We start from the raw sequence: 24,128 nt of genomic DNA, 5'->3' as shown, positions 1-24,128 counted from the left end.
ATTTGCTATTTTGAGCTCTTCCAGCACCTTCAGCCAACTGGAATACACTTATTGATAGCAATTCCCGCTTATTTTGAGTGTTCATTACACACTAAACACAGTGCAGCCTCGTATGGGCTTTTCACCAGAATCCTATGAAATGGGAGCTGTGATCAGCTCCTCTCTTCAGACGAGGACACAGAGGCTCGGAGAGACACGATAACGGAGCCAGGGGGCGGTGGAGCTGGCCTCCCTTCCCCTGGCTGCTGGCAACGCGGATCTCCAGGCAGGCCGGGGCAGCTCACGCCATGAGTCCGGGGACACTGACACGTGGGGTGAACAGGAAGTTGGCAAGTCAGTAGGTTCGGACTGAAAGCTGTTGCTTCCTCGGCGCCCACTTAACCCCGGGGCAGCCAGCCCGTCCCAGCTGTTGGAAGCAGGCATGGGAGGGAGAGAAGGGCCGGCCCTCTCGGGGTTAGCCCTGACCCTGCCAAGTGTCCCTTCTTCATTCCAGAATGTCGCCTGCCCCAGACTCCACCCTCCACATGGTTCCACTCAGAGCACCTGAACGGCACTGCCTTGACGTCTCTCCCACAGCCCCTCTCCAGACTTGCGGCACGGCCTACAAGGAACCTTCCACAGTCCAATAGCTGCGTACACACTCTTGTTGGCAATGGTTCCCTGTTGGCTCTACCTCAAAGCAGTGGCCGCCAGGCTCCTCCAGGTGTCAGAGCAGCTGGCACGTTAGCAGGAGGCCTCTGGCGGCGAGGGGTGCGGAGCCAACTGCCATCAACTGGAAAACAGCACATGGGGATGACCTGGTTTCCAGGCGATTCCTTCATGAGCCCTCTGGCAGCAGTGACAAGTGTGAGCCCAGGCTAAAGGAGCTGCCTGTGGGAAGCAGGGCCTACAACCTGGGGCGGTCCCTGTCACCAAAGACAAAGACAGGCCTGTCACCTCCTGCCTGCTTTTTCCCACAGTTTTGCCAAGATTCCACGGCCAGAGACCCAGAAGTTTTCATGGGTCCGAGCATTCGTTTGGAGATGGACAGTGCAACATGTAATATTTCTAAAAGCTTCTTTGTGTAAGTCTCTGAGACGTTTCTGCAGCCTCGGGCCCTCTGAACAGCAAATTGCGGAACCAGCACTGACAGAAAGGCTGCCCGTTCTGTCCCACCCTTGGGACCACACATTCTGTCCGAGCTGGAAGAAGCTCCTTTGTGCTTTGGGGAAGTAGGAGCCACTGCCACAGGCCACTCACTCCTTCACAGAGCAGCTGTAATCACAGAGCTGAGCAGTTGCAAGGTCTTCTAGGGCCGGGCTTCAGATCCCTGTCACATCTTCCTCAGAGGCCGGTCCTCAAGAGTCAGGTCTCAGGGTGCCTGGGCGTCTGACTCTTGGCTTCAGCTCGGGTCATGATCTCAGGGCCATGGAGGCCTGCTTGGGATTCTCTCTCTCCCTCTCCTTCTGCCCACCCCTCCCCCACAAAAAAAGAAGAGTCGGGTCTCAACCCACACTTCCTCCTTAGTCTTTTCTCCTCAGCTGAAGGATCTACATGCAGTCATTTGTCTGACGTGGTGGTTTGGGACTCACCACCCCTATCCCGTGACCCTAGCTTGTTCCTCTTCAGTGGACTCTCCAGACTGAATGGAGTATCCAGATGTCAGCTGGCCAGGGGAAAGGAAAAGAGAACCGTGGCCCTCCCCGTGCATGTATTCATGTTTTCCTTCATTCGACAAATACTTGTCGAGTGCCTACTATGGGCCCTGCACGTGCCAGACCCTGGAGTCAAGCCACGCGTGAGGGACACAGGTGCGAGCAGGTGGAACTCAGAGTCCCGGGGCGAAGAGAGATATGAACAGGACGAGGAGGTCCTGGGGAACTGCGGAAGCTGGTAGCAGGGGGGCCTACCGCTTCGTGTGGAGTGGGGAAGGCTTCCCAGAGAGGGGCTCTGCAGGCTACGATGCGAAGAAGGAGTAGGCTTCAGGTAGGTGAGGAGGGTGGCGTGCAGGGCAAGGGCACTGGCTGCTCTGAAGGTATGAGGAAGGAGGGAGCACTGGGAAGGGTGTTACGGGTCAGGATGACCAGAATACAGTGGGAGAGGCTGCCTGTGGCCTCCAGGACACCTAGAGGGATGAGGGGAGGCAGGGAGCGGATCTTGTGGGCTCATAAGCCAGATTAAGAATGCCGGATCCTGTTCTAAGGTCAATGGGAGGCCCATGAAGGGCTTTAAACAGAGTTGTGAAGCGGTCAAAATCGCATTTTTTTTAAGATTGTATTTATTTATTTGACAGAGAGATCACAAGTAGGCAGAGAGGCAGGCAGAGAGAGAAGGGGAAGCAGGCTCCCCGCTGAGCAGAGAGCCTGATGCGGGGCTCGATCCCGGGACCCTGAGATCATGACCCGAGCCGAAGGCAGAGGCTTAACCCACTGAGCCACCAAGGCACCCCTCAAAATTGCATTTAAAGAAAAAGTTTTTGTGACCACAGTGTGGCTAGTCAACTACAAGGAGGCAAGAGTCACCGCAGGAAGCCGGGCAGGAGGTCATCCAGTGGCGCACAAGAAAGACGTGGAGGTGGGCATCGGAGGGGGCTGTGGACCTGGTGCCTGATTGCTGTGGGACAGGCAAGAGAGGCCGCTTCCAGGAAGCCCGCAGGACTTAAGGTCTCAGGCTGAGTGGAAGAGGGAGCGGTGTTGCTGTCCCTGAGAGCTGAGATCCAGGGGCTGTTTGGGCAGCCAGTCGCACGGCCCGCAGTTGAGAAAACCCCTCCGTCCTCTGCACGCGTGCTGCTGGGACCCAGCCACATGTCCCTCAGAAGAAGAAAGAGAGCCCCGCCACGGTCTGCTTCCCCCAACCAGCCCGCCAATCCCTCCTGACCAGTGTCCGCCTAAGCGCCGCCCTGCTCCCACGGAGCCTGCCACACTCACATGGTGGGTCTCCTGCCCTCGGACAGCTGCCCCCTTCCCCAGCTGCCCAACTGAAAAGAGGCTGCTAATGTTCCCAGTTAAGAATGGCCCTGACAGAAGGCTGCAGGCCATTCCGAAGCTGGAAGGGCGGGCCCTGTTTGCAGCTTCTAGTCTTCTCTGTGGCTGAGAGAGGAAGATGCTTATGGCAATTGGCTTCAAAGCCCTGGTGTGGCAGGGCCTGTCTCGGGAGCATGCTGATTAGCAAGAATTACAACTTCTGGAATTAGACAGTGGTGATGGTTGCACAACTTCGTGAACATACTGAAAAACACCGTGCGTTTTTAAAGGGGAATTTTATGGTATTTGAATTGTATCACAATATAAATGAAGAAATAAATAAAGAAGGAATACGTTGCTATAAACAGGAGCACTGGGTCCAGGTTGATGATAAAGAAGAGAAGCCAAGTAACATCTTCAAAGGCTTTGGCTCCCCTTCGCGGTTTCCTGCTTGGGGACGTTCTCAGCCCAGTGCTCTTCCCTAGTAATTAACTTCAGGCCATTCGGGTTCTTAGCTGTCCTGGGGGTAGGGCAGGAAGGAAAGGTCACTGGCTTCCCTCCGCAGGGACCTTTTTCTTCTCTGTTTGTGCCTGGGTTGGAAAAGCTTTGCAGCGACTCTACCCCACCCCCCCACCCCCATCCCCTGCGCTCTGGGAGAGCTCGCTCCTCCTCTGTAGTTTGGATGTCTTTGCTAACCGCAGCCTGCCCTACCTGCCTTATCTCTGCCCTCTGTCGCCTCTCCCTCCCCATCCAGATATCAGAATCTGGGCTTTGTGCCCTCTCTCTCTGTCTTTTCCTTTCTGCCTGCCTGGGTTCTCCTGGGTTAGGAGAAATGGGGGCAACTACCTGGCCTATGGCTCAGCACTTGGTCCCAGGAGCCACTGATGGAGGGACCAGGGCGCCCCCCGGTGGCTGCCAGCAGCATTGCTTCTGTCCGCCCTCTGTCCTTGAATTTTTTCCAGCTGGAATTTTAATGTTCAACTCTCCTAGTTGGGCAGATTTTTTTCTTCCCCAAGAGATACAGGAGAAATATTAAGGCCTTAGGATATAGGTGGAAAGAAAGAAAATAAGTTAGCCACATAGATTAAGAGATAAAATGTTAGTGTTTCTATTCTCTATCTTTATTTTAAAAGAGGCAGTGTGAGGGGCACCTGGGTGGCTCGTTAAGCGTCTGCCATTGGCTCAAGTCATGATCCCAGGGTCCTGGGATGGAGCCCCATGTCCAGTACAGCTCCCTGCTCACTGGGAAGTCTGCTTCTCCCTCTGCCTCTGCCCCTCCCCGCTCTTGTAGGCCTGTACTTGCTCTCTCTCTCAAATAAATAAAAATCTTCTTTAAAAAATAATAAATAAATATAAGAAGCAGTGTGCCCTAATGGAAAATACCACGGCTTGTGGAGTAGAGCAAACTCCCCAGCTATGTGGTCTCGCCAAGCCGACTTCTCTGAGACTTAGTCCCTTCACATGTAAAATGTACATAATTGCAAGACCTACCTCATAGGAATAAAAATTAGTATAGTTAAATGCCTCGCACAAGGCCTGCCATGAAGTAGGTACTCAGTACGGGTCCCCCATGCCTATCGTTGTCTTTACTATGACTAAAGACTAGATGGAGGAATGCTTTCTCTCTTCGGGGAGCCCCGGAAGCAGGGCCAGCCGCCTCGCACAGCTGCAGGGGCCCCTGACGTTCTCCCCTCTCTACCACCACCCCAACCCCCAGAGGTGTGCAGGGCCGGCTCTCTCTAAAGCTGATCCAGGTGCCAGTTTGGGGATCCTCTGACACAAGGCAGTGAAGGGAGATTTCAAAAAATACACAAGACATCAAAATAAAACAACTTTGCAAAACAGGGAGGATGAAGCCAGGAGGGCCAGTCAGAAACAGATCGGGGCCCCGCTCCCCTTCAGGAGATAAGCTTGGCGCCCTGCCTGGCACCTGGATAGAGCCCAGCAAGTGCTAATTTCCTTCCCTTCCTGTGCCCTCTTGCAGGCGGCCCAGAGCAGGGAATGAACATGGCCTTGGTCTGATCATTTAGTCATCAGATGGTTTTCTTCCTAGGAGGTGGGAGGGCCTGGACAGGAACACCCAGAGGGTGGTCCGCTTGGGGGAGCAGACAGCAAGGAGCTGCACGGCCGCCACGGCGTCGCAAGATGGGGTGTGTCTCTGACCCACTCAAGTGCAGAGTGCCCAGTAGCTCTGTCCCCTCTTCCCTTGTCTGCCATCCCTGTCCCAGGACAGAGGTGCCTGAAGTTGTTTGGGCCCTTGGTAGCTTTTTAAATCTCAGTGCCACTTGCCAAGACCTCTTTAAGCTTCCTGGCTGTTCTTTTTGCCTTTCTGCTCAGCTGTATTTATTCTGAACTAAATGGTCCTCGCTGCAGGATGAAAGGATTTACTGCGTAAGTTTATGAAAAGAAATCTTGGCTGCATGGCAGCTGCACCCTCTCTTTGCTGCCCCCCCCTCCTCGTGCTCCAGCCACTAGCTGGTGCCACAGAGATGGAACTGGGAGCCTGCCCTGGGTTGTGTGGTCGGTGCAGTTTGGTGGCAGAGCCCCGCTGATGGAGAAGTGAAGTGATGGGGAGGAGCTGGCCTTTGGGATCCCTCTCCGAATGTCTTGCCATCCCCAAAAGACTGGAGTCCCAGAAAACAGCTCATTCACATGCTCCCCATCCCCCCACCTCCCCACCCCACACACATTCTCTCACATTTTCTCCCTCTTTCTCCCTCAGGATTGTGCTCATGGATGACGCCATGGACTGCCTGATGTCTTTTTCAGATTTCCTTTTTGCCTTCCAGATCCAGTTTTACTACTCAGGTGAGAGCCTTCCAGGGCCCCATGTGGGCTCCTGTCAGGGCCATGTCTGCCTGTCCTACCCTGGTGTCCTTTCCATCTGCTGCCTGGCACACACATTTCTCCCCCCACTGCCTTCGGTGGCATGTGTCACCACGGGTCACGGACAGGATGTCTCGTCCCCACTGGTGGTCACAAGATTCGGTCTGCACAGCCGCCTCCCTCTGCCCTCTCGAGACATTGAAAGGCACAGTGCTTCCAGCCGGCAGCGGCAAAGCAGCCTAAGTGACAACGACGGTCACTGGAACCGTGCGTGCTGCGCTGACAGCACACACCACATCCACAGTGTGTCAGACACTCCCTGTGTGCCCAGCATAGCCCTGACTTTAGTGCTTAGGACAGCCCTAGCAGATAGGTCCTCTCAGAGACCCGCTTCGGGCTGAGGAGCCGAAGTCGCAGAGCTGGTAAGTGGGGGAGCCCGGACCTGAACGGAGGGCTCCCTCCAAAGCCAGGGCTCCCGGCCTCTCGGCGCCGGTACTGCCAGCAAAGGGCTCTCCCTCAGCCCTGGCTCGTGCGTGTGAGCACACATTTCCCCACCCGCACAGCCTTTCATAAGCAGGCACCAGCCCTGTCTCACCCGCCCATGCTGCTCCCCATACACAGCGGCTGTGTCCTCACATCCCTTCTGGAATCAGGTATCACAGAAACAGAGGAATAAATACAAATGCACACAAGCTCCCACAGCGCCCACGGCGACATCACGTGCGATGCTGGGTTCAGAGGTTGCTGCCTGTGTCCGTCAACAGACTTGTTTAAAACGGGCTCTTCAGTAAACAGAAGGCTGTCCTTGGAGCCTGGACTCCCTGCCAGCGGGTGGCCCCAGCCAGCCTTGGCCTCGCTCAGGCGCCACATTCTGTTTTCTTGATGGCGGCCCAAGGGCCTGGTCCGGCAGGGGCTGGAGCATGGGGTCTCGCCACCTGCTCTTGGCACCTGACCGATCTCCCAGCGCTCCGGAGCTCCTGGACCCTGGAGAAGGAGCAGCCCTGTCTGGGAGAAATCTTCCCCACCTGCCTTTCAAATGCTTAGTAAGTTAGCAGCTTGAGGCTTTCTCTTCCACGCTGGCCTTCCCCCCACGCCTTCTTGGGGCAGAGAGGCAGGTGGCCTCACAGCGAGATGGAGCGAGCGTGCACACGTCCGCTCTCTAAAAGATATTTCCAGCACTTCACGTGTGTCCGGCACTGTGCTAGATACTGGGGCACAAAGGGGACAAAGCACGACCCCTGCCTTTGTTCAAGGATCTTCCACTCCAGCAAGAAGGCAGAGCAAATACCCAAAAAACAAAGGAGTACAGGGTGCTTGGAAGGTAGGGAAGAGGGCATCTGCCTGGTCTAGGAGCAGCTGCCCCAAGGAGGGGACGCTGGGCCGGAAACACACAGTGGTGTCACCGCTCCTAAGGGCGCTGGTCCCAGGAGGTGGAGGACTCCTGTTCCCAGGCCGCCGTGCGCAGAGCCCTGAGGCTGCTGGTGTACTAAGAGAAGGGAGGACGGGAGGACGCAGCAAAGGGACCCCGTGGGTCATCTTTGCCTGACCTGTGCCCCTCCCCCATCGCGGTACACAGAATTCCTGGAGAGCGTGGCCGCCATCTATCAGGACCTGCTGGCGGGCAAGAACCCCAATACGGTGATTGTGCCAACGTCATCCAGCGGGCAGCACCGTCAGCGGCCCCCTTTGGGCGAGGCGAGCCTGCTGGAGGGAGTGGAGGCCTCGCTGTTCTCCCAGTGCCTGGAGAACTTGTGCGACCGGCACAAGTACAGGTGAGAGATGGGCGTGGGGGCCCCACCGCAGCCCCAGGGACTGGGCTGGGGGCTCTGGAACAGATGTTCCGACTGGTCCCTGGCTGCTGGGGCCCTGGATGGTGGCACAGTGCCATCTGCCCCAAACCAGGCTGTGGCTGGGGGAACGGCTTCCCGGGGGGCTCCCTCAGGGAGGGTCCTTCCAAATGGTGAGACGAGCTGTAGGTGACTAGCTTGGCCCCCTTCTCCTTGCCAGGAGAGACACTGGCCCTAACTTTTTAGAGAGAAAGGGAAAACATTCACTGTACAAAGACTTCCCTCGACAGAAAGGGAGGGTGACACTGCTCTATGTGGCACAAGGTCTCCTTAGAGACAGAGCAAGTTTGGGCCTCCTCCAAGAAGAGGCTTTTTGCCTCATTTTCTCATTGCCTTTTCGCCATTCCCTTCCTCCCACACCCCGACTGAAAGCACCAGCTCGGGAGCACACCAGCCCTTTCTCTCACCAGTCAAGGCCTTGCTTCTGGACATCTGCCATGCTCCCCCAGGGGTTTAGGGCCCCCAGAGCAGACAGGGTCCCTCAGTCCTGGCTTTGGGCACACTCCTAAGCCTGAAGGGCTGGATAAAAAGATGGCAGTCGAGCTTGCTGGTCTTTGAAGCTAGCCTCTGTATTCTCCCTTCCAGCTGTCCACCCCCAGCGCTTGTCAAAGAGGTACTAAGCAACGTTCAGAGACTGACCTTCTACGGATTCCTTGTGGCTCTTTCAAAGCATCATGGAATCAACCAAGCCCTAGGTAAGCCAGAGCCAGCCACGGCTAGCCTCCCCTCTCCTCCCACCCTAAGCCACGTAGGAGCTGGCTGCTATTGGCAGACATGGTCCGTGCAGGAGGGGGTATCACCATCTCCGCCTGGACTTCTCAGGTCAGCCTCGGAGGCCTGGGGAGCCAGAACGTGCACAACAGAGACCATGCCCTCTTAGGCCTCTCACACTCCGGTGGGAAGGGACAGCCTTCCCCACCCAAGTCCCTGCCCCAACATGAAGCAGCCTCTCGTGGCAGGGGTGTGCCCAGCCCCTCCCCATAGAATCCCCAGCTCTGCTCTGGGGAGTGGCCTGCAGGTTGGGCAGACACAGGGCTATTTACTCAGTGGCTTTGGAGATTATATATCAAAGAAACCTGAATCCCATTTGTAAGCAGGGCAAAGGTGTGTCTGAGGCGGCCTTTTTTCCCAGCTGGGGAAAAAAAATGATGAATCTGAAAAGGAGCAAAAAATAGGGGGAGAGGCCTGCACTGGCCCAGTTTTTCCTGTCTGTCGTTTCTTCCTACTGGTCTGGTCGGCCTTCTCCACCCACCCTGCTCTTCTCCCTCTCACACCTGCTGCTGCCCCATGGGAAGAGCCCCCTGCAGAGCTGGAAGGGTTATTTGTCTTCCTCTTCCAGAGGTATCCAGGTGTGCTTGAGGCCCGTTTCCGGAGTCCCAAAGAACATCAGCCTTCCCCTCCTTCTGCCAGTAGAGAGAAGGGGGTCAAGGGAAGGAAATTGAACATTCTTTAAATGCTAACCGCAGTAGGCCAAGTTGTTTTAGGCCTTTCCTGATACGAAGCCTGCTGGGGATGCACGCAGGAGTGCAAGCCCCAGCAGGACTGACCGAGGCCCACTGAGGCACGAGGCTGCCTAGCAGCCTCCTCTTGCTGAATTGATGCTCTGGGTGTGCACAGGTCTAGGGACCCCTCAACTAAGTGACGCTGGTGGCCCAGGGCGCTGACTGGACCAGAGCAGGAAAGCAAACAGGAGTCAGAAGTCAGGAGTGAGGGGGCAACGGGCGGTACTTGCTTACGTTCCCTTTCACACCAGGGTAACTCGGCCCCCTTCCTTCCCTTCCACCAGTCAGCCCACAGGGAGAAGGAAAAGCAACTAATACAGGATCAAGCCTGGACAACCTCGTGCCCTCACTTTTTCTAGGGTTTTAAAAAGGGCAATCACTCCGTCAACCACTTTTCCTGCTGCTGGGTCGAGTGGGAGATGGGGCATCTGCCCTCCCCCACATCTCCAGTGTGAGGAAAGCAATCTGGAGATACTCAGGGCGCAGCCAGCTGTGGAGAGGGGTTGTCCTGTTCCCTTAGTCCTCGAGGCACTCACACACACACACACGCACACAAAATGAGGGGGCTCGGGGAACGTAGTTTGAAAACCACTAACAGCAAAAGCGGGCCAGGAGGCATCATCTGAAAAAGTTTGGAAAAGCAGGGACTTGAACTAAAGCCACATGGGTAAGTTTAAGATTGAGGCTTTCTAGAGACCAGCACTGCTAGCTGCCAGAGCTGCATTCTGACCACCCGCGAGCTTCCCCCTCAACAACCTGCAGACCTCAGCTCCACCTGCCCTCCACTGTTAACAGCTCCAGGGAGAACCCAGACCGCCCCCTCTCGCCTTTTCCCTTTAGTCTGTAGCTGAGGAAAGCAGCTCAGAGAGAGTCGTGGCCGAGCAGACAGGGGCCGCTCCTGGCCACGCAGAAGAGTTTGGTCCGGTTCTGACCCAGCCTGCTCTTCTCGCCGCTCAGAGCCTCTGAGGAGCTGAGGCAGCATTTTTGACCATACTGTCTCTGAAGTGGGCTCCCTCTGATCTGGGAGGGGGGCACAAAACTGGCTAATTTCTGATTTGGGGGATTAGCTGGACATACTCTATGTCTCTGGCCCCCAGTACCTGGGGCCTTAAGGAAGGAACTGAGCCACCCGCACCAGCCCACAACCCACTACCCAGTCCTGGAAGGGGACAGCCGTGTGTGTGCAGTGACCCTGAGGTGTGGGGACGTCTCATAGCTGTGGTTCCTGCCCCAACCTGAAGAGGGTAGGCGTGGCTTCTCTAAATTTATCTAGCAGTAGCCACAACTTCCTGCCCCCATAACAGTTCTCTTAAAACTTCTTTTAAGAGCTTTTTCCCATGAACAAGTCATGGGAATAAAAGGTACAGCATAGAGATTATCGTCAATGACGTTGTAATAACACTGTGTGGTGACAGATGGTAGCTGCCCTCGTGGTGAGCTCAGCATAACGAACGGAGATGGGGAACCCCAGAAACTAATAGACATTCCATGTCCACTGTACTCAAATTTAAAAAAGATTTTAGGAAGAGCACTTCTCAGATCTTTTAGATGAGCCCTCCTAGGGTCAGCAAGGTAGGTAGACCTGAAGGTGAGGGGCCCCTGCTGGGAACGCAGCTGTCTGACCAGAAACTGCCTGAAAGACACTCAGATTACTTCTGTGCCCCCCCCAATTATTTCGCAGGAGCTTTGCCTGACAAAGGGGACCTGATGCACGACCCAGCCATGGATGAGGAGCTGGAACGGCTGTAAGTGTCAGGTGGGGAAGTGCTGCCCCCTTGTGGGGGAGGCCATATGTCCCTTAGACATGGCAATACCTTGTTCTGGGTCACACAGTGAAATGTGTGCAACACGCCCGTCAGTCAGGGAAGGGTCTGGGCTCCAGCAGAGGCCTGAGGTAGCCTCTCTGAGTCCTTTGGGAATATGGCCCATGGTTTCATCCAAATGCAAGAGAGAACGTGGAGGTCCAGGTCTTTAGACAGGAGGCCCCCAGCTGCCCTCTGGGCTTCTTCCCTCCTTCAGGCTGACCCAGATCCCAGGCCTGGTCAACTCAGCCACTGCCAACCCAGAGGCCGGCTGCCTGCCTTCCCGGACCCCTCCCCGGGTTGGCTCTCCCTGGAGACCCCTCCATCACGCCCGCAAGGTGGAAGCAGAGAGCGATGGCTCCACTGAAGAGACGGACGAGTCTGAGACTTGAGGCGTCTGAAGGGTCTTATCCACAGCACCCTTTTCCAGCTCCCACCCAGCCCTTGGGACTCCCACCCAACCTCCTCCCCAACTCCCGTGCCATGCTGCCCTCTGCTGGCGAAAAGCCTGAATAACAGCCCAAGCCCAGAGACCAGCCAGAGGGGTTCCGGTATCATCAACCAAGTCAAGCAGTGACCCTGAAAAGTAACAGCCTACTCTCCTTGGTCCTGTCAGCCTCTGCACTTTAGTCATGACCCAAGCTGACAGCAGACTGAGCGGAGGCCATCAGGAAGGTGACTTTTTCTGACAGTCCCCACCACATAAGGGTGCTCTTCTCACAGCAACATTAGGCAGGGGAGACCATGAATAACTGTGCAGGGCCTTGTATGGCCAGGGGTGACACCTGTGGTGCAAGTGTAGGGTGGACATACGCATGGTGGCCTTCTGCTGGAGGAAGAGCCACTGGCATGATAGGATGAAGGGTTGGCAAGAAGACAAGTCCACTTTCAAAAACTGCTCCGAGTCCCCTCTGTGTCTAACAGTTCAACATGTTAAATGAATAAAGTCCCTTGTATCTGGTAAGTGGTGAATCTAAAGCCACTAGACTGGGGAGGGGGTGAAGGGAAGGGGCGAGTTTGCATTTTTGGTGCTGAGTCCCGGCTTTTCTGGCAGGACTGGGAGGTGGGGGCCGGGGGCCACTCAAGCCTGGACACCAGCATCAGATAATGAGCCAAGAGGGACTCCCCTCCTGCACAGGCCAGCAACCTTTCAAAGGTGCTCTCAGCTGAAATGGGCCTTTAGAAAACAAGCTCAGGGGGTTCAAGGCCAGGTTCCCATGACTCTGAAGACCCCAGCCTCATACAGTTAGCACTGTAGAGTCTTCTAGCCAGAGTTTCATTAAAATGTTTGCTAAGCCGCTGCTCAGGGTTGGGACAATAGGGATGTAGCTGTGAATGACAGGCCTGAGGAAGACAAGCTTCCAGCCAAGACTGGAGGAAGGTAAAGACACGTGGTCTTCAACTTCCTTGAATGGGCCAGGGATCGTCCAGAAAGTAAAAGCCACCCAGAGACCCAAGCAGAACAGGCTGCCTCCTAGGATGAGGGTCACCACACTGGGCACACGCATTTTCCTGGTCTCCTCTCTGCCCAGGCCAGCCCCTCCAGTTTCAGGAGCTGGCTCCCCAAGGCCTGCAGAGCCAGCGGGAACGAGAAGCTCCAATCCCACTGAAGCCCCAAGCCCTAGAAACTTTCCAGGCCCACCATCATCTCCAGCTGCCGGCTGACTGACAGCGGTACGGAGATCCTGGTGGGCATCGGAATCACCTGGGGAGTTAGTTTACGACACAAGTGACCAAGTTCTGGCTTGGGGTGGCGGGGGCGGGCACAGAAATCTGCATTATCAACACTCCAGGTGATTCCAGAGCTGGAAGGCCCAGACCCGCACTTTGGAAATCAAGGGATTAAAGCCCCACGGCCCCTCTTCTAATCCTGTGTCTCCCAGATCAGTGGTTTACCCCTGTACCCTGAGGACCCCTAAGATGGCAGATATATTCCAGGGGCCTCTACTGGGGGAACAGATTACCAAACTAGGGAGTTCTACACACACATACATTCTTTTCTTCCTAGATTTAAAAGGGTTCCATTAAGGCTGTAAATTTCATTTGTCTTTAAACTCCCCTGAGAAACACACCCCAGTCAAGCCTCCTGTTGGGGTGAGGTGCGGGGCTGCTAGGCTGCTCGCCGGCCCACAGCAGTATGGCTCACTGGAGGAGTCAAAGGGCCAACTAATACCAGCTCTTTCCTCCGCGTGCAACAGGGTGGTGAGGTCGAGGCTGCACTGGACCTCGCGGCAGCACAGGGCCGAGGAGCCAGGGGCCTTTGGTTTTCAGAGAAGAGACAAGCTGGAGGCCCCGGAGAGCATGCCCTCAGCTTCGGCACCATCGCCCTACCCGTGTCGGTGGGAGCCCAGAGAGTGAGCCAGGGGCCTGCACTGGGCAGGGAGGTGGGACCCAGAAAGGACACGACTTCACTCAGACCAAGAGCGGCCCAGGGCCCTGCCAAGGCTTTATTTGACACCACTCTGTTTCAATACAAACAGTCCAGAAAGAAAGTCAAGTCCCTTTGGGGGAGGGGGCAAGGGAAGAATGGTCTGTGTGGCTTAGGAGCCCATCCCCCATCCCCCAGCGGGCAGGGTGGGCCCGAACAGGCAGCACAGCAGGGAGAAAGGGCACCAGGGACGACACTGTGCGCGGCCACGGGACAAGGCCTGCAATTCTGTCGGTGCCTCAAGCTCTCACTAGGGGGGTGCTGTCCAGGACCCCCTTAAGACCAGGATGATACAGAAGAAAGCTGAGCCCCAAAAGCCCGTTTCTGTCCCTCATGTCCTCTGCTTCCTTGGCCAGCATTACGCTCACAGCATCCAGAGCAGGGCACAGGGCAGATGAGACCCAGCATGGCCACCAAGCAGGGAAAGAAGGGACAGAGGGGCCTGTGCTCCACAACAGATGGTATGGAAGGACTCCAAGACACTCAGGAGAAGCATCCCTCAAGTGATCACTGTAAAAAGGGGTGGTGAGTCAGGAGATGACCACTCGGGCCTCCAGTCTGATCCCAAGTGAAACCTTTAGGTACTGCGTAAAGTTTCTAGCCCTTAATAAGGCCCAGATGAAGGTCCTTCCCCTCCCCTGCCATCTCCTGGCAGCAGAAGAGGCCACTGGAGCAGCAAGAGCAGCAAGTCCAGAGCCTCCCTCCCCTGGGGGCTGGTCCACAGCTGAACTCTTTCTAGACCGGCCCACGGGTTCCAGAGGAGGGGGGCCAAACCCCAGACAACCTGGAAGGATCCTAGAGCTGGCAAAAAAGCCTTATACGTCTCACTTTCCCTACTTGGGGAAGGGGTGGACCCAGCAGAAGCTCGCCTGAGGGAACTCCTCCCCTCGCTCCCAGTGTGGCCAGACAAGGGAGCAGCAGCTTGGTTGGGGGGGGAGGGGCAGGATCAAAGGACAGTGTCTAGCACATGGGCCAGGGGGTGAGGGGAGGAGAATACAGGGCTCAGTCTACAGGCAGAGGTCAAGGCTGGAACTGCCCATCCCCCCCTCACCCGAGATCCTCAAAAGCCACCCAACTCACACACAACACATAAAGTAACAATTCCTCCCCAGCTTCCACAAGGCAAGCACCCCTGGCCTTGGAATCATGGGGTTTTTGCTGCTATTGCCACCATATGCTTGAGCCGTGGCGCCTGGATCAGTAGGAACCATAGCGATCCTGGACATGGGGGAAGAAGAAAACAAAGTCCAAGCCCCTCGCTGGCAGCAGCATCCCCCACCACTCTGGCAGGACTAGGGTACCACGGGGAATCGGGCTCCAATCTCACTATGGCAGAGGTAGTTTTATAGTTTTATATTTTACTGTGACTCAGGGAAGGGGCTGTGGCCAGATCCCAATGGGGAAGCCCTGCCTGATCTTGAAGCTGGGGAGGAAGGAGAAAGAAGGGGAAGGTGACAAGGCCGGAGAAATCAGTGCAGGCAGGGCATCCTCTCAGGGAGCAGCCCAGGCCCGGTACCCAACTCAAAGGAGAGAAGCTGCCCCTCCAGGAAAAGAAAAAGCTCTTTTTCGGGCTCAGGAGCTAGCCAGCAGCTGGCTGGAGCTAGCCAGTGTCTGGAAGTGGTGAAGGCCAACCTCCCAGGACAACTCTCTATTGCTTTACCCTCCTGCCCCAGGCCAAACAGCCCCAGCCTCACCTGCAAAGAATTCATCACACCGTTGGCCAGCACGGCCATCTTCCCGGCCACAGACTTGACACCCTGCTTAAACTGGGCAATGTCCGCCGTGGGAAGCACGTTGCCCAACGATACGCTACCTGGAAAAGTAAGGGAAAGGCGGGCTTAGAGCCCTGTGGGCAGCCCTTCCCAGCCCACAGGGCCTTCCAGTACTGCTCACGGGCCAGGCCTGGTGTGCACCTTACCCCCGCAGCCCTACCTGCTCCATGAGTGCCATCCACGTCCCCGAAGAGGTCAGAAGAGCTGATGGCACTGCTCCCTGAGAGCTGCTGGAGTCGAGACCGGGCTTCATGCTGTGGTGAGGAAAGAGGAAGGCCTAGGGAATGTTTTGGCCAAAGACTCAAAAACTCCTTATCCGCCGAGACCCCCCGGTGCGCAAGGCGGAAGCTCCCACCCCACCTGCTGCCTCCAGGCTCAGGACTGCCAACTCCACTTACCTCAGCATCCACCTCCCGCCCGAAGAACATGTCCGATGAGATGGCTTTGGCTCCTGCAAATTTCTGGCGCGCTTCGCTGGACTCGAGGCTTGAGCTCCGGCTTTCCACCTCCCTTCTGTTTGTGACTCTGAGGAGTGGATGTGGGATACCTCTGATCCTTCCCATTACCATCGGAGCCCAGTTGTACTAATCCCACTACTAACAGAGACTGCAAACAGTGCCAGTGGCCTCCTGTGGCTGCTCACTATGGCCCCATCTGGCTGTGGCCCTGGGACTCATGGACCCTCTCTCCTGGACAAGGCCCCTCCCTTCCCCACACCGAAGCCAGGGCACAAGAGAGCTTATGGTGCCTCTGCCAGGCTGCGCGGACATACAGTTTAGAGGGGACTAGCCTTCTGCCCCAAACTTCTAGAACGTCATCAAAGTCTAGGATGTCAATATATCACTACTGCCAGTCTCCTCCAAATGGGACGACTGGCCTAACACTAGGGTGACCATATGTCTCTGTCCGCCTGAGTTTATACCTACTCTCCTGGCATTTTTACCCTCAAAAGCCTCCCGGTGTGGATATAAGTGTCTGGTCACTCCCATCTCCCGCCAACATGCACAGACCCTGGCCTAGGTGCTTTGTAAGTTTCGTTACATTTAATTCTTCCAGGGACTCTGTGAAGTCACTACTATTTTACAAATGATTTGCAGGCCATTCATCAGTTAAATCTTGCCCAGATTATAATCAGCTTATAAAGAAAAAAAAAAAACAAAAACACCACCAAGTAACATGGTGACCAGAGACCCATAAATCCAGGTGGTCAGGACTAAAGCATAAAATCAGGACCCTCACGCCAGAGAAACAGACCCTGAACTAAAGAAGCTGCTAAGCCTTCTGTGACGACAAAGCACAGCTCAAACCAAAGCCTGATTCCTGCGCCACCTGACAGCCACCAGCCACAAGTGGCTAAACTTACTAATATTAAATTAAAAACCCAGCTCCTCAGCTGCACCAGCCATGTGTGAAGAACTCAGGAGCCTGTCCCCACCTGGCAGAAAACAGGTACACAGAACATTCCTGTCCCAAGAAAATCCTGCTGGACAGTGCTGCCCTAGCCCACTCCACCTTTCTGAAATAGGCCGGATGCTTGAGATGGTCACTTCTGGCTCCTTCTCCTCCATCCGGTCCATACCCCAGGCAGTATCTGTATCCCAGCGGGAACTGAAACTTTCCCCCAAGGAGAAGGGGTTGTCCTTGTACCTGGTGAGACAGAAGAGTGGCTTAGAAAAACTTGATGAGGAACATGGTGGCCAAGTCTGCACCCCAACAACAGCCTTACTTCGGGGGTCCAGAGGCGAAAGTACCAACATCATCAAACAAGTCGAGCTGCGAGCGGGAGGATTTTGCACTCACGGGCGTTTCCTGCTCGATCACCTGCATCTCAGACAGCACCGAGTGAGAGACGGAGCTGTGGGGACAAGCAGAGCCGCCCAAGAGCAGCTGTGAGCAGCGGTGTCACCAGTGGAGAGTCCTCTCCCCAGGCCCGCGCCCCGGGCTGGGCCAGACCCCGCAGGGAGCTCTCAGGGCCCCACGGAGCCGGAGGACACTCTCGACTGTCCGCACGTCAGCTGTTCTCTCAAAGCGGGCCTTCCCTGGCAAAGGACTGTTCGTCTGCCTCTTACTTTAACGACATGCACCGAACAGTAGTGCTCTCAGTCCTTAAAAACAACTCAACAGACTTGCTGCACCGTGGGGCATATCCTTTGCCAAGACTGACATGTTCACACAGAAAAGAGGCACAAATGCCCCAGAACCAGGAAACGGAGTCTAATGGAATCAAAGGCGAATTGTAGACTTTCGATCCCACTTAAAAACCAGAATACTGGACAGCAATCCCGGCGATAGTGGGCCTGTGAGCTCCGCCAGTGGTCTGATTTACTGAAGTGCAGCAGCCCCGTGCAGAAGGTATTACTATGTCTTTCTACAGGTGAGAAAATGGACTCCAAGCAGCTCAGCAACTTGCCTAAAGCCCACACATCTCATAACTGGCACAACGAGATGCTGAACACAGAACTATTGATTCCAAATTCAGTATTTTGTGCCTTGATCCTCTACTTCTCTGAAAGAAGATAAGGCTGGCTATTTCTGCTTAATCTTTTCAGAACACGTGCCAGCTGGATTTAAGTAGCTCCATTTCCTTCCATGTGCTACTTGTATAACACACAGCTAATCAGGGAAACATCACATTTTAAGCCCAGAAAGGGCTTTTTTCGCAATGCAATAGAATCTTGAACTTAAATCCAGACTACCCTACTTAAAACCCCACTGTACAACATTCATCTTCAGGGTTCCGCCAGCTAAAAGCTGTAGATATTTTGTATTGAGTTTAAGTGAAATTAATCCTTAAGATGCCTCTGTGGAGGAAGACATAGGAGGAGAGCGAGGCGCCAAGAATTAGTACCACTCGCCCAACGCTGCCTCTTCACCGGGAGACCAGACAGCAGCCCCAGGGCCTGGTGCTGTCCAACATTCTGGTTTTTAGGAGAGATCAAAAGTCTAGTGCCACTGAAATCTCTAGATGCAAGCTCTTAGTGCAGAGCAAACAAAAAGGGTAAGAGAACTGGTTTGCAGTCTTTGTTTTGTTTTTAAGAAAACCACAGCAACATAAGCCCAGTGGTGCTGAAACAGGAAGGATATTGTTGACGCAAAGAGCATTTGTCTAGGGGCATTCCTCGGTGTTATCGTGCCTGGCGGCAATGGTGTTTAGTGGACAAGGATTAGGGATGCTAAGAGCCTTGCAATTCTCAGGGAAGTCTTAAAAAATAAAGTCTTAAAAACTCTTAAAAAATAAAGAAACATCCCACCAAAGTGCTGTTAGTACCCCACTAAGCAACATCACCCTACCCTCTTGGGAATATCGAAAAAGCACCCAATCCTATTTCTTTCATTTGGCAAACGCAATGAGCACAGACCTACTCTGTGACAAGCACTATACTAGGCACTTTAAGACAATTAGCAAAGCCATCTATCTGTTTAGCCTCGGGGGAAGACTGAGCCTCAAAACCCAAACTGCTGGGAAGAATTCGCAGTGGCTTCCAGGAGAACAGTGGCATTTCCCTGCCACAACCCAGAGCTAAGCCTCACCTGCGGGACACCAAGCCCATGCCCAACCTCTCTGCCTGTTCTCGCTTCTTCCCTTCCAGATTCTGTAGCTTCTTCTCCTCCTTCTTCCGGTCAATTTGGAGCTCCTGGTAGGCCAGGCGCATAGAGGCAACCCTTGGAAGGAATAAACGTGTCAGAGGCCAGCTCACATCCCGACTGTCCCATCACCCACCCAATCCCCATGAGCTGGGGCTGCTCGGGGAACGCTCACATGGACTCCTCGGCCTGCTTCTTGGCATCAGCTGCCTGCTGCTCACGGAGCTTCTCCGCCACCTGGGCCTGCCGCTCAATCTCACTGAAGCTCTGGCTGCTCACCTTCTGGGCCCCCAGGCCTTTCTTGGCGCCCAGCTAGGAGGAGAATGATGGGATGGAGTCCTTGCCAACAACCACAACTCTTCTGCTCCCTCCCAAGCATGGGTCCTCTAGCCACACCCCCAAAGGAAGCATTCCTTCTTAACAATTAGGGTAAAAAAACAGGGAGCCCAGCCAGCATGCTCAAGAAGGAGAACAGTGGCTCTGCTGGAGTTGGGTACAAGGTGGCTCTCCCCATGCACAGCAGAGGCCTCAGGGCCTGCAAATAGCAGGTAATGCTGACCAGGACCGGTCTGTGCCAGGCCCCTGACATGCACAATCGCACCGACTCTTCCCTGGGGCCCCTTAAAGACAGGCATCTGGACAGCCCTTTCATAGTCAGGGTTCAGAGAAGTACCTCTGCCAAAGTCACACAGCCAGTAAGCAGCAGGGTCAGGGGGTGCATCCAGTGCATCCACTGCCGCTCTCCACCTACCCCTTTCTTAGCTCCTGCTGGCTTCTTCTTGCCAATGAGGGAGGTTCTCGGTTCTGTGTGAGAAAGAAGATGGGGCATGAGTGAAGACAAAGGGAGGTCAGAGGCGGCGGCTCAGTTCATACTGTGCAGCTTCTTGGCAAGAGCTTCTACAAAAGAACTGCTTCAGGCAGAGGAAGGCAAGGCTGCCACCCACCAGTCCCAACCTATGGCACTGGCAGAGTCCAAGCCAAGGACAGACAGACAAGGTTAGGCGAGGCTCCCGACTCCCAGCAGACTGAGATAAGAACCTAGACCCAAAGCACCAGAGACTGTCACAGTCCCTGAACCAACACGAAGAATACTAGGCAGGGGCCAGGAGTTAAATACCAGCCTCAGCTCCTACAGCAGGGAGCTGACATGCAAGGGGCTGGGCTCCCCAAGCAGCTGTTGGTTACCTCTGGCAGGAAGGGCCCCTTTAGGTGACAGACACACGGACTCTAGAGAGAAAGACTTATGACTAACAAGGGGTCCACCCCAGAGCCTCCATATAGCTCCTGAGCCCAGAGGCCACAAAGTTATCCGCAGAGGCCTCTAAAGAGCCTCACTTCAGACCAAACCATGCCAGCCTTCACATGGGCTCTGTTTTAGTCATTTGCTAGCCTCCTGCCCCAACCCCCAAGGGTCAACAGAACAACCAAGGTCAGCAAACACTGTTCTAATGCTGAGCCAAAACTAAAGAACACTAAGGAAAATAAAAAAAGACCAAAAGGCCAGAGACAGGTTGAGAAAGGACAGTGTTGCCTCCAGGTGTGAGAGCTGCATGCCCATCCCATGAAATGGACCAGACAGGCCAATCTGGCCTCAGACTCCAGGGTTAGGTGTCCAGTCTCATACTGGCCTCCCCACACTTTGGCTAGACTCAGCTCCACATTTGGAGGCAGACCCCAGGCCTTGTCCACCAGCTACCCACTTTATCAATTCAAAGTCCTTGCAGCTAATGCTGCAACCACAAACCCAATCCCAGTCCCCACTCCAGAGAGGTCAGATGCTCAATCTCATGACCTCAGTCCACACGACCAGGCAAGAGCATACCTGAAAAGAGTCCTGGAGGCCCACCCTCTCCCAGTCACCCCGCACCTGCCAGGTGGCATACTGACCCAGAGAGGCTTTGGGTGAGGTGCCAAGCAGGTCCATGTTGGGGCCGTGTTCCGGCTCTATGGATGCAATGGTGGGAGTTAGGTGTAAGGCACAAAGCTTACGGTGACTTCCCCTTACAGGAGGTGACGGGGATGAGTAGGGAATGCCCACTACGTCCTCCATGAGACTGAAAAGAATCTTAACCCACCGAGAAACACAGGAACCCCCCCACACAATTCCAATCCTCTTGGTCCGATGTCCCCTTCCTAGGTCCAAGTCCTCTGCCAACACCAGGGCACCTGGTTGAAATCTGGACTGAACTCACGTGCCAGGCTACTGATCTCTGCAGAAGGGGCTAGCTGCTGCGTCTCTGCTGGGTCTGGGGCTGGTACTTTCCAGGCAGGGGGCTGAAAAACAAGCCAGATCACAGAAGCTTGAATGAGACACTCCTCCTAGCAAGGAGTGCCAAGAACCCATAGGTACCTTGTGGGGATGAGGCTCTCCTCAAGCCCATACGAAAAGACGACTGGAGGCCAGTGAGTAAAAGCATAGCTGCTACTGCCAATGGAAGAAAGAAACCGGAAATTCACAGCTACCTCCAGCCTCCAGGACTCACTTAGAGCCAGAGCCCACTGCCCTAATTTCACAACAACTAACAACTATTGGGCACTTACCACCTGCCAAGCACAAGTCTAAAGGCCTTTCACATATAAATACACTTAATGATCAGGACAAACCCTATGCGGTAGATAGAGCTCTTTTAGAGTCACAGGTTTTGACAGGTTAAATTACTTAGTCACCATCCTACAAATGCTAAGGAGAGGAGCAGGAATTCAAACTAAGAATCTGAATTCAGCACCCAATGCCAGTAGACAGGAAACCTCCTGCCACAGGTGGGCTGCTGGGAGGGAATCCTTTCATTGTCCCCAACCACAGTACCTTCCTTATGGGGGAAGAACCCAGGAAAAGTTGTCTAGAGCTCCTGACACCTCCTGAGCTTTCAAAAAGCTTCTCCTCCTCCCTACTATCCCAGTTTATAGGGGTCCATTCCTAAGGACGGACACAGTGCACACCTACTTATAGGAGGGGGAAACATCTGGGTCTACCCAGCAGTGGGCCGCAGACATTCCCTGCTGAGGTCTCATACCAAGGTGAATGGACTCCATGCCACATGATCACAGAAGGCCTTGGCCTGGTAAGTAAGCCACCCGCCAGCAACAACCATGTGAAATATTCCCTGTGGGCACTCACTTGAGAGTGTTCCGTGAAGAAATCAGAGTCTTTCTTCTCTGGGGAGTGACTGGCAGCACTACTCATATTGTCTATCCAAAGCTAGAAGGAAGAGGACAGCCTTGAAACACATGGCCCTGAATATTCCCACTCACCCCACTACCCTGGCCCCAGGGAACAGGCACTTACATCAGTGCCATGCCTCGCCAGGGCTGCACTCCCCAGCTGCCGGATCTTTTCCCGGTACATCTGGGCAGCTCGGCTATTATATTTGGTGTTAGCATCACTGGCTGTACATCCATGTTGGCGGAAGAAAGCTGTCTGGAGAGCAAGGAAGAGAGGAGAGCATGCTACAGGTGATTCCCCAGAGCGAAAGAGGCACTCCTTGTAACAGTGGGTTAATATTTACATATGATAAAATACACCCTACTGACATGAGCAGTTCTTCACAGAGGCAAAGATCCCCAGCAATGCCTGTGAAAAAACAACCTCCCATTCTCTGAGAGCTGACTGCACCTCAGCCCTCACTCAGCCCTGCCTGCAGACAGCATGCCATCCCCACCGTGCCCATCCTTCATCCAGGCTCACGAGATCTGGATGACTGTGGAGGCCCCAACTATTCATTTAGCCTCTCCCCAAGAACATCTGTCCAGTTTAGTTTGAATCCGAAGCCCAGTTGAGAAAAACCAATTTCCAGGTTTAAAGAATAGTGTACAGTGTTGCTATAGACCAGAAAATCCTCTGAAAAGAGATAATGACAGGGCCTCCTAGGAAGACACTGTGAAGTTAGAACCCGAGCAGAAGAATGGGGGTGGGGAGGATGGTAAGAAGGAGCTTTACCGCATTGGCATTTCCGCCGACCTGCATACACCTCAGCTGGAACCAGTTCCAGTTGGAATCCAACTCTGTGGACCTGTGTGCAAGGGCTGCATGTCACCCACCAGGAGATACCAGGAGACGCTTCCTGGCAGACACATACCTGTCATCTGGCCTCGGGCTGCAGTAGGCGCCCAGGAAACATTAATCAGCCACCACCCTATTTCCTCCACTTTACCTGGCCCATGAAAGGTTTGCTCTTCAATTATCTAGTCAAAAGAGTAGTAATTATTGTTCAGATACGAAAGGAGATCGAATTCTCAAGCGCTCAAGCTTGGATTTGGCTTTCCCCTTAAGGACGTTCATAGTCTTGCTCCAGACATACTCGACCAAACTGATCAGCAACAAGATCAATGCAGCTAACTTTTCCCTGAAACTAATACTCGGAGTGTCAAGTTTAACCAACAGGAAAGAAAGAAATTTTAATCTATACGCGGACACAAGCCGCCTATGTGGCAAGGGGCCCACCCAGGCGGGTCCCTCCCGTGGGCAGCCACTGGACCCCTCCCCGGCCAAGCGGTCCAATCGAGGCAGTGACTCTCCCTTACTAAGCCCACAGCCCTGGCCGGCCAGGTAAGCACAGCAGCCGCAAGACGACCCCACCTGATGAAGCTGAGATGGACGCCCAGGGAGCGGTGCACCCCGGAACAGTCAATGCACAAGAAAACACCATACGTGATGCTGGCCCAACTCGGATTCTTGGCGCCACAGTCGAAGCAGGCCTGGGTGGAGGAGGCGATGAGCCAATGGTTAGGGGCCCCGAGTCGAGGCCGGACGCAGACACGCCAGGTAAACAGCCCACGTCCGCCCCTCTCCCTCCCTCACGCCCCAGGGGAGACAGGAGAATCCCTCTCCGCTAGCGCCGGACCCCACGCGCCTCCCGCTCGCGCACCTTGTTGGTCGGAATTCCGCGAAGCCGCTTGAAAAGAGTCTGGATTTCGGTCTTGCTCGGTTCCGCCGCCATTTTCTCTCCTTCCCAGACAGCAGCGCGACCGACGGGTCCTGTCGCGGGCCAATCCGCAGCGGGGAAGGAGGGGCACCGAGGGGGCGCCCACAGCGCCCTCGCCAGCCGGGGGTGGGGCGATCTGTCCAGATCTGGACCAATGAGAAGCGGCGGAACCGGAGCGGAGCCGGCGGCAGCCGCCGACTCTACAATGGTCGCGGGTTCCACGCCGCGCCACGCCGGGGCCAATCCGCAGCCAGGGCGGAGCGACGGCTCGCCGGCGGAGCCAAACCTCGGGCCACCGCCACCGGACGCCCTGCCACCCCCGGCAGGTGGGGCGACGTCCCAGAAGGCGAAGGCTGCGAGGGGGGGGCAGGTGGCCAGGGGCCACGGCTGGGGCCAGTTCTCGATGCATAAGTAATGATTAACATTCTACCCTGCACTCAGGATCTCACCGGCCTGAACGGGAAGACAAACGGGCTGGGCTCCCGTCCGGCCCAGAACTCAG

At 55.0% G+C, this 24,128-nt stretch overlaps 2 protein-coding genes across 7 annotated transcripts in view; one reads left to right on the top strand and one right to left on the bottom strand.

Moving 5' to 3' along the window:
- CSTPP1 (centriolar satellite-associated tubulin polyglutamylase complex regulator 1) overlaps positions 1-11,882 on the top strand; it is a 140,247-nt gene extending 128,365 nt beyond the window's left edge. Inside the window, exons 5-9 of the mRNA XM_080817433.1 lie at positions 5,665-5,750; positions 7,345-7,540; positions 8,201-8,310; positions 10,799-10,862; positions 11,137-11,882. Coding sequence (XP_080673559.1) covers positions 5,665-5,750; positions 7,345-7,540; positions 8,201-8,310; positions 10,799-10,862; positions 11,137-11,311 — 631 coding nt within the window. The 3' untranslated portion in view covers positions 11,312-11,882. The remainder of the gene's footprint in view (positions 1-5,664; positions 5,751-7,344; positions 7,541-8,200; positions 8,311-10,798; positions 10,863-11,136) is intronic.
- Positions 11,883-13,338: 1,456 nt separating this feature from the next.
- Positions 13,339-23,842, bottom strand: ARFGAP2 (ARF GTPase activating protein 2). 6 transcript variants are annotated; one of them, XR_013967592.1, is made up of 18 exons: positions 23,570-23,842; positions 23,281-23,399; positions 22,642-22,714; positions 21,991-22,122; positions 21,823-21,903; positions 20,897-20,978; positions 20,592-20,648; positions 19,890-19,931; positions 19,456-19,508; positions 18,880-19,016; positions 18,651-18,782; positions 16,846-16,974; positions 16,632-16,766; positions 15,518-15,644; positions 15,280-15,373; positions 15,042-15,160; positions 14,428-14,565; positions 13,339-13,857 (listed from the first exon to the last, which is right to left on the bottom strand). XR_013967592.1 is itself a non-coding variant. In XM_080817430.1 (17 exons), the coding sequence occupies exons 1-16, from the start codon at positions 23,639-23,641 to the stop codon at positions 15,056-15,058; spliced, it is 1,593 nt and encodes a 530-aa protein (XP_080673556.1). In that variant the 5' UTR covers positions 23,642-23,842; the 3' UTR covers positions 13,339-14,565; positions 15,042-15,055. The 6 variants fall into 6 exon arrangements, 4 of the variants coding, with proteins under 4 accessions (XP_080673556.1, XP_080673555.1, XP_080673558.1 ...); XR_013967593.1 differs by lacking the exon at positions 19,890-19,931; XM_080817430.1 differs by having other exon boundaries at positions 13,339-14,565; positions 15,280-15,396.
- Positions 23,843-24,128: the final 286 nt, after the last annotated feature.

The sequence above is a fragment of the Martes martes genome (genome assembly GCF_963455335.1).
Source record: "Martes martes genome assembly, chromosome: 10".
Lineage (NCBI taxonomy): Eukaryota > Metazoa > Chordata > Mammalia > Carnivora > Mustelidae > Martes > Martes martes.
This window is presented reverse-complemented; position numbering and strand designations above follow the sequence as displayed.

Excerpts from the sequence above, each read along its gene's own strand:
- ARFGAP2 (XM_080817429.1), bottom strand. The coding sequence starts at position 23,641 with ATGGCGGCGGAACCGAGCAAGACCGAAATCCAGACTCTTTTCAAGCGG. Across the intron at positions 23,400-23,569 it reads GCGGAATTCCGACCAACAAG|GCCTGCTTCGACTGTGGCGC; the intron begins GTGCGCGAGCGG and ends TCCTCCACCCAG. Across the intron at positions 15,645-16,631 it reads ATCCGGCCTATTTCAGAAAG|AGTCACAAACAGAAGGGAGG; the intron begins GTGGAGTGGGCT and ends TCCACTCCTCAG.